Consider the following 16871-nt stretch of genomic DNA (forward strand, 5'->3'; position numbering starts at 1 on the left):
TTTATTCTAATCCCTAAAGCAATGGGTTAGCCATTACCTAGCCAGCGTCGCTCCCTCTCCAACCTGGGAGCTCAGAGAGGGAGGGGGCTGGAGAGGATGCGACACGGAGGTGGCACCGCACATCCGGCGCGCCTGCAGCCAACTGCGGGCTGCATAATTGATGGGGGCCGGGCGCAAGGCAGGGCCTGCCAGGGGTGCGCCGAGCGCCTCGCGGGGGAGGAGGGCGGCGCGGCCCGGCCCCTCCCATTTCGCCTTGCCTTTAAACCTTAGTGCCGGGGATCAGCCTCAGCCTCTCGGTTTCCAGTCAGTGCGCCGGGACTCTTGAGGCCAACCGGGAACCGCCGGGAAGCTGCCACCTCCATCGGGACCACAGGCAACCTGCAGGCGCCATGCACGCGCTCACCGGTCTCTGGGGCCCCGGAACGACCCGAGCGCCGCCCGCCGGGCTCCTTCTCCTCCTCCTGTGCCTTCTGGCAGCGACGCGCCCCAGCTCGGGGGACCCCGCAGGTGTGTGGAGTGTTCTGGCGCCCTGGAAGGGGCGCGTGACCCCCGATTCCTTCGAGTGCGGAGGGAATCGCGAGCGCCTGGACCCGGGTGGTGGGGATAGGCGCCGGGATGCTGGCGGGTGAGGAGCCGCGGCCGAGGCCTCTTATTGGCTGGGCGTGGGTTACCCGTGGAAGGGATGTGAGACTGGGGATCCGTGTGCTGGGCTGCTCCGAGGGGAGATTCGGGAATGACTAGAGCCGGGCAAGTTAGGGGGGCGCTGGTTTTAGGACAGGGTTAGGTTTTTTCCTAGGTAGAGGGTGTTAGAGCGTGACGTGGCCGTGGGGACTTTGCTAATGTGGCTTGCTTCTAAGTCACATTCTCAAGGCCAACTCCCTTGGCTTGAGTGGACCGTAAGGCTCAAATGTCACCTTTCCTCCTCCTCGCCAGTGCTTAACTTTGAAGATTTTTTTTTTTAAAGGTGAGTGGACAAAGCACCAGGCCCAACCAACCAACTAAGCAAAGCTTGACCAATTTGTTGCTAGTTTAAAACACTTTGACAGAGGGGTTTAAGTACAGACAGTATCAATCCCCATCCCCCCACTTTTTTTGGGGGGGGGGCCTTTTTGCCTGACTCTTTACTTGGCAACATTTTGTGTCAGAGCTAGTCCATGTGACTTGCTTTCTCCTGTGTTCACAAATCTTTTAAGTGTTAACATGTAGGAAGGATAAGGGAATAGTTACATCCCAAACTGGTAAAGACTGGCCACCAGGAGGATTGAACTCAGGGACTGGGCACTGGTTCTGAGCTCTTTTGATCAAGGCTAGTGGCTCTACCACTTTGAGCCACAGCTTGATGTCTGGTTTTCTGGTGCTTAATTGGAGATAGAGTCTCACAGACTTTCCTGTCCTAGCTGGCTTTGAACTGTAATTCTCATATTCCAGCTTCCTGAGGAGCTAGGATTACAGGTGTCAGCCACCAGTGCCTGGCTTGGTTTTTAACCTTTTTATGGAAACTGTTTTCTTGAGAGTTTAGCTTGTAGAGTTTTTGAACATATTGTAAGGAAGAAAAGATGATCAAAGAGCAAGACTTCATGTTTTTGTACATACCGTTGAGAAGGAGTAGTTGTGAAATAACTCAGACAAAGCCTTAGGGGTTGCATGGTCTCTCCATTTCTTGTCCCACAACTCCTTTCCATCATACTCTTTATGAATCATTTTCTACTTTCTGGGTATCCCTGCATTTCTATCATTGATTCTTTCATATGTCATTCACTTCACAATATTACTTATTTACTTGCCTGCTCCCCTTTATCCCTTCAGGCAGGCAAGTGCTTCCTGACTCCAGCTCCAGCCCCAAACTGTTGTTTTGAGAGTCACTCCATTCTTGGTTAGTCATAGTGGTTTGGTCTTCTACATGGGGAGAGAATTCTTTTTTTTTTCTTGCCAGTTCTGGGTCTTGGAATCAGGGACCACCGAGCACTGTCCTTGGCTTCTTTTTGCTCAAGGCTAGCACTCTGCCACTTGAGCCACAGCGCCATTTCTGGCCGTTTCCTATATATGTGGTGTTGGGGAATTGAACCCAGGGCTTCATGTATAGGAGGCAAGCACTTTTGCCATTAGGCCATATTCCCAGCTGGGTGAGAATTTTTATCAGAATGATGAGAGAGCTTTAAAGAGAGTGATACTTGGATTCTGCCATCAAAAAGGTTCATTTTTTGGCCTGGGATCCAGCCAGGATATTAGTTAGGTTTTTTGTGGAGTGGGGTGGGGTGGTGGCTGGCTCTGTACTGTAGTGAATGTCTTTTTACCTCTCAGCCACATCTCAAGCCCTTATTTTTGCTGGTTTTCTTTTTTGTTAAAGATTTTTTTTTATTAGCATACATAAGTTATACAAAGCATGCATACCCTCCTACCACTCAGCCATGCCTCCAGCTCTAATTGTTGCTGTTACTGTTTTTGAGATAGGGTCTTGCTTCGTGCTCCAGAATGCACCTGGGTGATATCTTTCTATGTTCCACTTCAGGTTGTAGCTGGTATAATGGGTGTACCCTATGCCATCAAGCTGAAGACTAGTTGAAAATTAGTCTTGTAAATTTTTCAACCTGAACTGGCCTCAAGCCATGATCCTTCCAATCTCGGTCTCCCATGTGGCTAGAATTGTAGACATGAGTCTCCAGTGCCTGTTGGACATTTGCAGTTTTCAACACTTCCCATGTGAGGTAAAACAGGTTGAAAATCACTTCTGTGAAATGATGTGACTTAGATAATGCACTGTTAGGTATTTATTCTGTTGGCATTAGGTTTAATAATACACAGCTGGCTTCCTTGTATAAGGAAAAAAAATCCATGGAATAAATGTAGATGGAAATACATGTGATGCCAGGGAGAGTAGAAAGTATGTGCATGCTCTAAGTCATGTCCTTATAGCTCTGCTTGGGTTCAGGTTATGAATTATGATATATGAAATGTATGCCTTAGCATCTAACTTTAAGCTAGAATTAGAAATGGACAGGCAACTACAGCTTATTTTCTAGATTCTGTCTTGAGTTGTATGATATTCATCTGGTTGTTTGCTACAAGGTGTTGCAGATTTTGTTGGATTTATTGGTGGTACTAAGGTTGCATGCTTACTAAGAAAGCACTTGAATCATACCCTTTGTCTCTTTTACTTTATTTTTTGAGGTAGGGACTCACACTTTTGCCATGGATGACTTTGGATTGTAAACGTCCTCCCTCTACTTCTTACATAGCTGCTTCTTTTGGGGGAGATAGAATCTCACCTGTTTCATTAGAGGGCTCTGAACCAGAATCTTCTCATCTCTAACCTACCCCTATATAGTTTTTATAGAATCTCACCAGTTTCGTTAAAGGGCTCTGAACCAGAATCTTCTCATCTCTAACCTACCCCTATATAGTTTTTACGTAGATGCTTTGACCCACTTGGAGATAAGTATTATGTTAAAGTAAGACTTTGGGGGCAGATTTCAATAATAAAAACAGGTATCTGTTATTTCATTTGCTATAAAACAACAGTGTGCCAGCCCCTGCACTATGCAATTTATAGCCTGATGAAATCAATTTTATTATCTCTGGCCTTCAAATGAGAAATTTGGGGGCCAGAATAAAGAATTGCCCAAATATTTGTATTTGGTTAAGCAGTAGAGCAGGAAACTGAGCATAGGTCAGTCTGACTTCTAAGCCTTTCTTGAAAACACAGTGGTTGGTTGTCTCAGAGATAATTTGGCATGGCAAGGAGTATTTGCAATTGTTGAAGCTAAATGTTTCCTTTGATCTGAAGGCCATGCTGGCAGTTTGTGTCCTGGCCTAAGTTTAGCCCCAGGAATTTACTTTGACTCATCCAAGGTTTTTTTTTCAATTAAACAAGAGAAATAGGAGAATTAAATAGGAGAACATAAATGGGGTTCATTCAGCATTATTTTTAGCACTATTGCAAAAAATTGGAATAGTGCAGTGTGTTCTTTGAAAATGTTGGGATTCTCAATCAGTGAACATGGCTTGTTGCTACTGTGATTATCTTTGTTCTTTCTACACTACTTTCCCACAGAAACTGGCTAGTAATAAATAGTTGTTGGGATGAATGTTATTGATTGCCCACATTAGTGACACTGTGTTAGTCTCCCTCTCAGTAGAAGACACTAGAGATTGTGTGTGTGTGTGTGTGCGCGCCTGTGATTGTGAAGTAAACTTTAAGAATGAAGGTTTCTCAACTTAGCTTCGTATACATCTTTGCCTGGATGTTTCTTTGTCATGGGGCTGTTAATGAAAATGTTTTATAAAATAATGTGAGAGTACACATTTTGCTTGTAATTAGGGGTTTGGGTGCTGTCCCAAAGTTTTCTTGCTTAAGGCTGGCAACTACCACTTGATCCAAAGCATCATTTCCAGCCTTTTTTTTTTTTTTTTTTTTTTTTTGGTGGCTAATTGGACTTAAGTGTCCACAGACTTTCCTGCCTGGGCTGGCTTCAAGCCATGATCCTTAGGTTTCAGCCTCCTGGGTAGGTAGGATTACAGGCATGAGCTATCAGCACCCAGCTTTTTTGTTTATTTTTTTGTCTTGTTTTTTTTTTTAATTAATCAATGCATGGCTGTTTTGTCCAGTAGGTTCTGTTCTGTGTGAACAACAACAACAAAAAATACCAGTTCCTTATCAGGACTGTTATCTGTCTCTGTTTCATAAAGGCTGACTTATAATAGCTCTGTCAGGATTAATAACTTATTTTCTTGACAAACTTTCTTTCCTCTTTTCTTGACAAATTCTCTCTGGTTGTAACGTCCAGAACTCAAAACATCCTTTCCTCCTTTTTCTTTTCTTTTTAAATTTTCTAATCCAGTTGACAGACTAAAGAGAGTCATTCTAGATATGTTAGGACCTAGAAATACAAATCTAAATACATTGTTCATAACATTACTTTACTTGGTAAATGGAGATTTGAGAAATTTAGTTATGCCATATTATGGCTTTCTTTTATTTTATTTTTTTTTCCTCAGTTGTGGGGCTTGAACTTAGGGTTTGGGCACTGTTCCTGAGCTCTTTTGCTCAAGGCTAGTGCCCTACCACTTTGAGTCACAGTGCCACTTCTGCTTTTTGAATGGTTAATTGGAGATAAGAGTCTCACAGGGACTTTTCTGCCTGGGCTGGCTTCAAACCGAGATCCACAGATTTCAGTAGTAGCTAGAATTACAGGTGTGAGCCACCGGTGACTAATATAGTTTTCTTGAGGAAATCTATTTTTATTTCCAAACATTTGTTTTCTAAACAGTCTATATATCTGCAGTATTTCTGAATTGTAGTGTTTTTCTGATTGAGTTACATGTGATTTACAATGTTAGGTATCAAGAATGTTAAAATGAAGATTTAACTAATTTTCAGTATGCAATATTGAGAGCAACCATATGTAGATGAGATATGAAGAATGATAACTTTAATTTTAATAATAGCTTACATCTTTTCTTTGTTCTCTCTCCCCCCCTTCCATTCTTCCCTCCTTACTCCTTCCTTCCTCCCCCCATCTTTCTTTCTTTTTCAGTGTTGGGGGTCAAACCCAGTACCTTGTGTCTACAAGGCCATCACTTTGCCTCTGAGTTATGCCTCTGTCCCAGCTTATGCAATTTTACAGATGAAGTCTTAGAATATTAAAAAATAATGAAGAGATGATATTAAAAATGAAGAGAGGATATTAAAAGGAAGCTATCTCCCATATTCTTATAGGAGATGATATTAAATTTTTATTCAGTCTTAAATCTTAAACTCAGTGTGATTTACTAACATTAATTTGTACTTTTTTCCTCATCTTGCAGCACACTTCAATTAAATAAGGCCCCAATGTAGAGTGTGTGAAAATGTTCTCTTAATATTTTTAGTAGATATAACAGCACATGCATATCATTTGATTTCAAAGTGTTAGTGACATAAACTGGGAGCTCCTCTAGTCATGTCCATTTAAAAGTGTATTGACATGTATCTAAAATGTGAAAAAGTAGAGATAGTTTTGTTATTTCTCATGAAGCCCTAACAGGTAGAAGTTGGGTATAGGGCTGTCATGCCCCATCTCCCCAGAAGAAGGAGGAAAACATTTACTCTAGAAGAGCCATTGCTTGTTACTCTTTCCTGTTGGTAGCATTTTTGCATCTCTAAAAGAATGGAAATGTGGCTTAGTGGTAGAATGCTTGCCTAGCATGCATGAAGCCCTGGGTTCAATTCCTTAGCACACATACACAGAAAAAGCCAGAAGTGGTGCTGTGGCTCTAGTGGTAGAGTACTAACCTTGAGCAAAAGAAGCTCAGACCCTAAGTCCGAGCCCCAGGACTGGGAAAAAAAAAAAAAAAAAGAATGCCAGGTGCAAAACTTTCAGAAATGGTCAGGGAAGGGGGAGGGGGAGTATAATCTTCACCTCAAGATTCAGTATTTAGACAACTGTCTTGGTTCTTTCCCTAATGGAATGTGCTTGTGGTAGAGGTTTGTCCTCATGCAAGCCCTGAGCTCCCTGGATCACAGTGTGAAACCCCAAGTAGCAAGTTACTGGCAGAAGTGGGACTGGGACACAAAATCCTCTATTTCTATTTTATCTTTCTGTTTGGTGACTCAGCTTAATCCTTTCAGGAAAGTATTCAAATCACCTCTGCTTGAGTCTCCTACCAATTTCTTTTACACATCAATGTTAGCTAAGTCAGCTTTCTGCCAACTGTCCTACTGAAAGCAATAAGGTTTTTAGTCTCAGTTTTTTTTTATTAAAAATAATAACTCATCCAAACAAACAGCTTTTCGCTTTTACTATTCTAGCTCATCCTTGCCCTACTTTTTCACTAAGGTGTATATTTGTGTACATTGCCTCTCTGAAAGGATCTCATCCCAGAGCAAAAATAGTCATCATTACACATGGTACCTGCTTGTTCAGTGATAAGTGGAGGCTGATAGAGGCTCTCAAGGGCTTATGAAGTTAGGGTAAGTAAAAATGGCATCAGGCTTATGGATGTCTGATTGTGCTTTTACTATATCCACTAGCAACTGAAAATGGCTAGCTTTCATCAGAAGCCTCATTCATTTGAAGAAAGAGCTAGTTCAGGAATGTTACATGTATATTGACCATAACATACATTCCTGAAATTAGCATAATCACCCCTTTCTTAACTCTTTCTGGAAAATTGCTACCTCGCATTCTTTTACAGGTAGCAGCAAAAACACCCACATATACCTGGCATAGTGGCACATCCTGTAATCTGTTACTTGGGAGTAGAGATAGGAGGATTTTTGCAGTTCAAGGCCGTTTAAAGGTGTGAATAAAGTTAGCAAGACCCAATTTCAGGAGTAGGAGAGTTGACAGTGGTAGCAAATCCTGGGCAAAAGCATAAAAACCTACCTGAAAAATAGTCAAAGCCCAAGTTGCTGGAGAGAAAACTCAAGTGATAGAGTGCTTACTTAGGTAATGTGATGTTGAACCTCACTACTGGATTCTCATTCATTCATAAGAAGTGGTATCTTCCTTAACTTCCCTGAGATAGCTTTTCTTTAATGCAATTTCTAAGTCATCTATGCGCAGGTAAGTGAAAAATCATTTTCATTAGGACTAAGAATGTTGACGGGAGCCTTTTTTTAGTAGTGTGTGTTGGAGGGAGAAGAGAGGATGTGACTATTAGTATAAATGAGTATTGTATTTTGGTAGAAAATAGGTTTTCAGTTCTAGACAGTCCAATGAGAAACTCAGATATATTTCTCCAGAGACTGGAGTAGTTTAAGTGTGTTATTAAAGATGATAGTATGAGAAAGCACATTCCAGTTTCCAAAGGAATATTAGAAATCAGTGAACCTTTGAAACACAGCCTGGTAGAGAGTTAGATTTTGCTAGGTATATGTTTTGGGTTTAGATAGCACTGGAAAAGCTATCTGTAAAACTGAAGCAACCAAGGGGATTGCTTTGATAACATTTTTTTTTATGCTGTAAAGCAAAGGTTTAGAATTCTAATCTTGTAGCAGGAATATCTGAGTGTAGTATTTTTATTTTAAGTGCAGTAAAGAACACCAGTTTTTAAATTGGATGGAAGGTTGAAGAATGCAGCCAGATTTATATTAATAAGATCTCCCTCGCCATGACTTGTCTGATGAAATTGGGTTAATTTTTGCAGGAGGTAATGTTTGATACCCTAAGGTCAAAGGAGAGCAGTAAACTATATAAAAACAAAAAGGAAGCTCTGAGGGGAAGGAAAGAGGGAGAAATGCACGCCTGTTTTATTTATTTATTTATTTTTTGGCCAGTCCTGGGCCTTGGACTCAGGGCCTGAGCACTGTCCCTGGCTTCTTCCCGCTCAAGGCTAGCACTCTGCCACTTGAGCCACAGCGCCGCTTCTGGCCGTTTTCTGTATATGTGGTGCTGGGGAATCGAACCTAGGGCCTCGTGTATCCGAGGCAGGCACTCTTGCCACTAGGCTATATCCCCAGCCCCTTATTTCTTAATTACAATTAAAAATTAAAATATTATCTTGTAAGTATTGCTATTGCATTGGTTCGCCTTTTACCCTTTCTCTTGCCATTTTGATCTTTCCCTTCCCTTCCCTGATTCAGACAAACATATATACAATACGCAGGGTACCAAAATCAAATACAGTGACTACAGGGCCTACACCATAGGGAAGATAAACAAAAGAGAAATAATTTCACATAGTGCATTAGAAATAACAACAATGATTAACTGCTTGTTTCCATAACTTGGAGTCCATTTTGCTTAGCTTCATCATGTGATCATATGTACATAGCTGCTGAGCTGTTGTGATCATCTGCTAGGACTATCCTAGACATATACTAATTTCCAACGAGGGAAACCATAGAGTGTATGTTTCCTTGGGTCTGGCCCACTTTACTTAATATGATTTTTTTCCCAAGTCTTTCCATTTCCTTATAAATGAAGTGATGTCATTCTTTCTGATACAAACATAGAATTCCATCGTGTATATATACCACAATTTCTTGATCCATTCATCTACTGAGGGGTATCTGGGTTGTTTCCATATTTTAGCTTTGGTAAATACCACTGCAATGAGCATGGTTGTGCTGGTAGCTTTAGTGTGGTCTTGTTTGTAAAACCTGTTTGATTTTTTCATGAAAGTTTTTAAAAGAAGAGGGAAGTGCCAGGAAATGGGAAGTGGGTAGTCAGAAAACAAATAACATAAGTCTGCAGACATTTTGCTTTATCTGTCCTGTGCCCAACATTTCCAGTTTAATTTTTTTACTTCCCTCCCCCTCTGTACTTCTTCCTTTGCCTCTTCATACTTTCCGTTTTCTGTCATTCTTACCTAATTTCTCAGTGTTCATTTCTGTTTTGTAAGGAAATTACAATTTTATGAAGTTTTTATTCAACGGAAAAATATATCCAAAATATCAGCTTTTTAAATTTAAATAAGAAACAGAAAAGAACCCCCACAAATCTGGCCACATTTAATAGCTGAATACATTACTAAATATTTTTGGGTTATATAATTACATTGATACTTATCTACTTACTTTAATTTAGGTTTATATATTTATTTTATTTTTAATTTAAAAGGAAATATCTTTATGTAGTTGTTCAAGGTGTTTCAGTTCAGTATGCTAATTTGCGTGTACAACCCATCTTGATCAATGCCACCCAGCCCCAGTTATAACTTCTACATGCCTTTTCTTTTTCTTTCTTTTTAGGTCCTTGTACATGAATTCAGGGCCTGGGTGCTGTCCTTGAGCTCATTTGCTAGTGCTCTGCCACTTTGAGCCACAGCGCTATTGTTGGTTTTCTGGTGGTTAATTGGAGATAAGGGTCTCAGGGAATTTACTGCTCAGGCTGGCTTCAAACTGTGATCCTCAGATTTTGGCCTCTTGAGATTCTTTTTTTTTCCAGTCCCGGGGCTTGAACTCAGGGCCTGAACACTGGTCCCTGGCTTCTTTTGTTCAAGGCTGGCACTCTGCCACTTGAGCCACAGTGCCCCTTCTGGCCGTTTGCTATATATGTGGTGCTGAGGAATTGAACCCAGGGCTTCTTGTATATGAGGTAAACACTCTTGCCACTAGGCCGTATTCCCAGCCCCCAGACTTTGGACTCTTCAGTAGCTAGGATTACAGTTGTAAGTCACTGACACTTGGCTGCCTTTTTATTTATTATTATTATTATTATTAACAGTTCACAGTAATTCTTTGCTATTTTAAACTACTTTAAAAAATATTTTTATTATCTTTAATAAAAATAAGTCGTCATTCAACAAAACAGTATAAATACAGTGTGTGTTGATCAATGTTAAAGGAGTGACATTGAGCAAAGTACTGAGTGTTGGTACGTGTTCTTTCTCTAAACAGATTCAGCATTTACAAGTCTGCCTGTTCGGGATGAAATGATGTCGAAGTACTCTAATCTTCCCTTGGAGATTCATAACTTATCACTGACAGGTAGATATCTCATCTTCCAAATACTGTCAACATAGGGCTCAAAGAAAAAAGTTTTAGCTTAAGCTACTGAGTTTTGTCTCCATGCCTACAAATATCTGATCCTGGTCATTGGGAATACCATATGATAATTTACACAAATGTCTTGAATTTAAGAAGGACAGTGTGCTGTGTGATTGGGAGGAACAAGCTATTCTACATCTGTTAGACCTGAGAAAGCCCTAGAAGAGGGGTATATGCTGAAGAGAAGGGGAAATTGGTTTTAGTTTGTTGATATTCTTACTCTTTTGTCAGTTCCCATGAATTACTTCCCTTAAGACCACTCTGCAGTGGGGTCATAAGTGGATCTCCTGGAAAGCTATCATATCAGCAAGAGAAACTAGTGATGACATCCCAGGATTGAGGGACAGGGCTGTGGGAAACAAGTAATGCCAGAAATACACTCCACTTGGCCTTACCATTTCTCGGAATTGCTTTCCAATCAAAAGTAACTACAGAGTTTTTCAAATTAGTGTGAGGAACCTGAGGCCAATTAAGATAAAATATCATAATTACAACTTAAAAATGTTTAAACCTGTGTGTGAAATTAACAAGTAGTATTTTCCCCTTTTGTGTTAGGTTTTAAAATGTTTCACAATATTATTAATTATTTCTGACTTTGAATGATTCGAATGTACATGTATGTGTGTGTACCCTGGCTTGAGGTCAGTGGAATGATTTTGCTAAGCATCTTTGTAGAACAATTTTATTTGTTTTAAGTAAGAACATTATTATCTTTATTTAGTTGCACAAGGGGGTTTCAGGTCGACATAGCAGTTTATGAACACAGTTCATATTGATCAATATTACCCTTTCCATTGTGGTAGAATGTTTTTATAAATTGGTGTAAATATTTTGTTTTTGTTTTCCAGATATGTTTATCCCAGTATTAGAAATTTATTCTTGTAAAAAATAATGACACTATTACTGTGTAGTTACTTCTTTTTTCTTTCTGCCAGTTCTAGTTATTGGTTTTCTCTTTAAGTTTAAATAGGTTGTTTTTAAAGAGAGAATCATGAGTAGTTTTAACTTTGCCAATGTTTTGATGACTCTGCCATTGTGCCCAGGAGGTCACTTCTCACTCACCCAGGACAACTGGGGCCTGGAAACAATGCATTAACACTCAGAGCCCAGTAAGAAGTTAACTATTTGCTTATGGTGTTTAGAGGGTTTAACTCCTATTCTTTTATTCTAGTAATGCAAATAAAACTAGTATTCCTACACTTATAAAGAGAACAGGTGTTTACAGTTGTGCATTACTTACCTACTCATTTGATTTGATGAAACTTTGTGCTAGCACTTCTCTTCCTCATGGACTCCTGCACTTCAGCTTGCCCTATGTCTTAGCAAACTGTCAATGATGCAGCTTGAGTATGCTATTTAGCTACAATCTCTTGATTACTCATTTTCCCTTCAAGTCCTGCCAGCTTCTTTGTCCTTCCTTCCAAAACAAATGTTTTTTTTTTCTCTTTGATTTTGAATATCTTGAAGATCTTAAATTTGGAGCTTTTGCTACAGTGTATTTTCCTTCTTTATTTATTTAGATTTTTAGGAAACAAAGCCTTTTTTATTTCTTAAAAGTAGAATAGAATTTGGTTTTATTTGAAAATAAATAAAATAAATAAATAAGACCTAACCTTAATGTTGAAACATGGGGTTGCATTACATGGTTGTCTTATCAAAAGTGTGGTCTTAGGAGCTTATAAAGAGCCATGATGGTCCTTACTGCACCAGTAAGGCTTTTAATGAACTTTGTGAAGATTTTCATATTGTCCTATCATTGCTAGTTTGATATGCTACTATTATTACTATTGTTTATCTGTAAATAGTAGTTAGTAGTCAGGAACAGTGGCCCATGCCTTTAATCCTAGCTACTCAAGAGGCTGAGATCTGAGGATTGTGGTTCAAAGTCAGCCCAGGCAAAAAAATCCCCTTGAGACTCTTATATCCAACTAACCACTTAAAAACTGGAAGTGGAGCTGTAGCTCAAAGTGGTAGAGCACCAAACTTGTGCAAAAGAACTCATGGATATTGCCCAGGTCCTGAGTTCCAGACTCATAGCTGAACAACACACAAAAAAGTAGTTAGTGCATTTCCCTATTTTTATTTATTATTTCTTTTTATCTCTGGCCATTTCAGAAGTTAAAATTTTCTACTAGATCACAATTTTGCGTGTATGTGTTTGTTTGTTTTTTCCTAGCATGAGTTATATACAGTGCCTTAGTTACAAATTTAGACCTTAGATACTCTCAGTACATTTACTTGATGAGAGTGGGAACTTCACTAGCCTTGTGCCTAGGGGAATATATTGACTCCCAAGAGCTTACATGTCTACTTAATATTTTAAAAATAATATGAATTATTTACTTAACCAATTCATGGTATTAATCATATACCATGTACATAATGAGTATTATTATTATTGTAATTTAGGGATGAGAAAAGAAAAGCAAAAAGATTAAGTGATCATGATTCCAGGTCTCTGGTTGGAGCTTGATTTTGAGCCCTGTAAATCTGGCACCAGAATCAATGCCTTTAATCATTATACTTTGTGGTATGTCTAATGGCTGACTAATGTATTTCTTTATTTTGTTCAAACCCTTATGAATATTTCAAGGAGATGGAGGCAGTTGTGAAATGATGTGTTCAAAAACTATGAAAATAAAGCGATTCTAATAATCTGAAACCCTTGTAGGTCATATGAGCAATTGCACTTCTTGAATGTTGAATTTGTAAAAGTACCATTGATCTGACTAGAATTAAAAAGTTTCCCTTCCTCTTTTCTTCCTCTTCTCTCCTGCCCTCTTCTTCTCTTTCTTTCACCAGGTATACAGAACAGATGTTTGAGTAATGAACACCATTGTTAACTTTTCTAATATCAGTGTTTGATAATTAATATGTATGTTACTATCATTAGTATTTCCATGTTGTTACTGTCAATGATTTTTCTTGTCGTCTGCATATTGTACTGTTTACTGACTCAATAATGTGTTATAGTTCAAACAATGATATTAAAATCAAAACACCAACTGGCCATTTTCTCACACAACCTGTTGGTATTGCCATCAGCAACTTTGTTGACTCAGTGGCACACTGTATTTGCCAGCTAAGATATGACCCGGTGACTGAGCAAGGTCCTGGTGAGAGAGGAAGTAGCCTGAACACACACTGGAGGTGCAGAAATGCAAATGCAAATCTACTAGGAAAGCCAGCACTGTGACCCAGATGGAGGCAGGAGGACCACTCAGGTCACAGGTGATTGAGAAGATAAAAAGCTGTGAGACAGCCTTGCATTTGGCCTCCAGAGAAGATTCTAGAATGGTTCCTGTGAGACACAGATATTTATACTTCTCAGAGGCGTTCAGCAAGCTGAAGCAGAGAAGAAAAACGGGAGTGCTGATTTTCACAGGGAGCCATAGAGATGCTGGAAGAGGCTCCACCATAGCAGTATGACAGCAGCTGCAGGCAATGTTTGTCCTAAGCAGCAGAAAAATTGATGTTTTTCAGGGAGCAGTTCTTTATTATTAAGGGCTGCCTTAGGCTTTGTAGGATGTTTAGCAGGTTCACTGGCCTTTACCCAGTAGACATAGCTAAAATGTCCTCTGAACAACAAATTTATCTCCAGTGTACCCTCACTGCTGTACACATAGAAGAGAATAAACTGTATCAGTTCATTTCTTGTTACTACCATGAAATACCTAAAGCAGGCTACTTCCGAAGTAAAGAGAATTATTTAGCTCACAAGTTTTGTAGCTTCAGAGTCCCAATAGCATGGCACAAGCTCTAGCAAGGCCCCTCTGGAGGATGGCAGAGCACATGCAAGAAAAAACAGCTCATTTTGAACCAAGAACAGAGGTAGAGGGGAGGCCAGGATTGCCTACCACTCCTCTTTGTGATATTGGCCCTTGTACTTAGGAGTCTCATATCTAGGCTCTACCACTTGAGCTACACTTCCAGGATTTGTTGCTTTCAGTTATTTTTCATATAGACTCTCAAGCTTTTGCCCAACTAGACTAGGATACATGTTCTTTTTACTGATGGCCTCAAACAATTATCTTTCAGATTTCCTTCTTCCTCACAGTTGGGATTACAGATGGAGCCCCAGGACTTCCCCCTTCATAGTAATATTTCAGAAGTTGAAGCTTCCAGGAAAGCTACCTAATCCCTTGGCAGGACACCTGATGAGCTAAGGCCCTCCCACCAGGCCTCCCCTGGCCAGTTACAAAACCCACCTTTCTCTCCCTGCTGCTGGTATTCTCATCCTGCCTGTCTTTGAAAATTAAGGCAAAAGCTACATCTTCAACATATAATCATATAATGAGATGCTGTTTCGGGCTTTATTTATTTGTAATCATGTAAGTAAGTGTGAATCCATTAAAAACAATATGAAAACATTTCCAGCATTCCAGTTAGTTAATGAATATGAAAACTCTCTTGTCATCCTTGGGGATGTGTAATATATATTAAATATTCTCTTAAATGTAAGTGTACAAGAAAGGTAAAGGCAGTTTGTACTCCATGAGTGACTAGGCTACAGGCATTGGAGACTTGTGGGGCACTTCAGCTTTCAGACTGCAGAAGTGCACAGTATTGCATCTGTGCAGGGAGATAGAAGTTAGGAACTGGAAACTTCCGGAAAGCTGATCCTTCCTAGGTTACAAGCACAGTGGAAGGTTTGACACAAACTGGAAAAAAGTCAGCTGAAAGCACAAAGAGATGACAAGTTGGCTTCTTTGTGATAGTCTTTTTCTATGGAAAAACACAAGACTTCCCATTATTATCAGTCATTACAAATAATAGTAATGAAGTGTAAAAGAAGGACCCTGAAAGATTCATGTGATGATTCAGAGACGAGAGATTTGGATTGCAGAGTCACCTTACATGTGTTATATGGCGACTCTTAGCTGAGAAAGAACACAAAACAGCCCTGGTGATGAGCCATCCACAGGAATGCAATGGGCAGTTCTGGCAGGTGTGATGTCCTCCTGATGGCATGTTCCATCTTGAGAACTGGAGGAAAGGAGCAGCAGCCTTATTAACACAGCTAGCGTAGGAGCAAAAGGTTGAGACATTCTAGAAGTCTCTGTAGGGACAGACAAGAAAGTAGAAATGTTAAAAACAAAAGAAATAGTATATTGTGAGAAAAAAGACAACTTTACAAATGAAGTCAAAGCCTCATTGCTGCTCTGAATGTCTGGCTCTTTAGTGGCAACCTCCATTTGTAATGCTCCTTTCTCAGGCTCTCTCCCTCTGTGTGTGTGTGTGTGTGTGTGTGTGTGTGTGTGTGTGTGTGTATCCATAATATCTATATAGTGTTAATATAGTGCATGCGACTTCATATACTACACCCTATAGGAACATTTTTTTAAATGACTTGATGGAAAAAAAAATTGGTGGTACAAAGAAAGAATAGAACCCAGATCCTTTCACATTCCAGACACACACACTATCACTGAGTTACAGTCCATCCCTATGCTGTTATTAGGAGACTTGATCAGTTGCTCCCTCTCCATGTTATTAGTGGGGGATATATTCCAAGAGCTCTAGTGGATGCACAAAACTAGAAGTACTGAACCCTATGTATAGTCAGTCCCCTGGATCCTTGGGTTTTTAATCTATGTATTGAAAACAACTGTGAGTTAAGAATTTTGCAGAATAAGATGTGCATATATACAGAATGTAAACAGCTGCTTTTGCTTGTCCTGATTTCCTAAACAATGCTGTTCATCTGTTTACATTCTGTTTACATAATAATGCATTATTTAAACTATGATTTAAGGTGTGCAGGCATTGGTGGCTAACTCCTGTAAAGCTAGCCACTCAGGAGGCAGAAATCAGGAGGATGGCAATTTGAAGCCAGGTCAAGTAAAAAAGCTTACTAGACCACATCTCTACAGGAAAAAAAAAATGAAAACAACAAACAAACCACAAAAAAATCCTGGACATAAAGGTACATGCCTGTTAATCAGCAAATAGAAGGATCATGGTCTAGGTTGTCCAGACCATCCTAAAAATAACGAAAGGAGAAAGGATTAGAGGTATAGCTTAAGCAGAAAATGGCCTGCCTAGCAAGTCCCAAGTCCCAAGTTCAAATATGAGGAAGGAAGATATTAGCAATAACTAATAAAACCACATATAGTGGTACAGTGTAATACATTGCTGGATGTAGCATCTCAAAATATCTATAATGCTTTTACCTTTTGTAGAACTACTACATAGGGTTGAGAGTGACAAGAAATGCCTCATAATTGACCTGGAATCTGAATTGCTGGTACAGCTACTCTTGCCTTGTGGATCCAAGATTAATAAATAAAGTAGGATTACTTGAACACAAGTCCTGCCTTGTAGCATGACAGTTGATCTGATAACAAAGATGGCTGCCAGATTATTAGCAGGCAGGTAGTCAATACAGTGTTGACATACT

At 39.7% G+C, this 16871-nt stretch overlaps 1 protein-coding gene across 1 annotated transcript in view; it reads left to right on the forward strand.

Annotated features, from left to right (window-relative positions):
* Nucleotides 1-300: 300 nt before the first annotated feature.
* Emb (embigin) overlaps nt 301-16871 on the forward strand; it is a 41441-nt gene continuing 24870 nt past the window's right edge. Inside the window, exons 1-2 of the mRNA XM_048368420.1 lie at nt 301-507; nt 10322-10411. Coding sequence (XP_048224377.1) covers nt 390-507; nt 10322-10411 — 208 coding nt within the window. The 5' untranslated portion in view covers nt 301-389. The remainder of the gene's footprint in view (nt 508-10321; nt 10412-16871) is intronic.

Source organism: Perognathus longimembris, chromosome 19, assembly GCF_023159225.1.
Source record: "Perognathus longimembris pacificus isolate PPM17 chromosome 19, ASM2315922v1, whole genome shotgun sequence".
Taxonomy (NCBI): domain Eukaryota; kingdom Metazoa; phylum Chordata; class Mammalia; order Rodentia; family Heteromyidae; genus Perognathus; species Perognathus longimembris.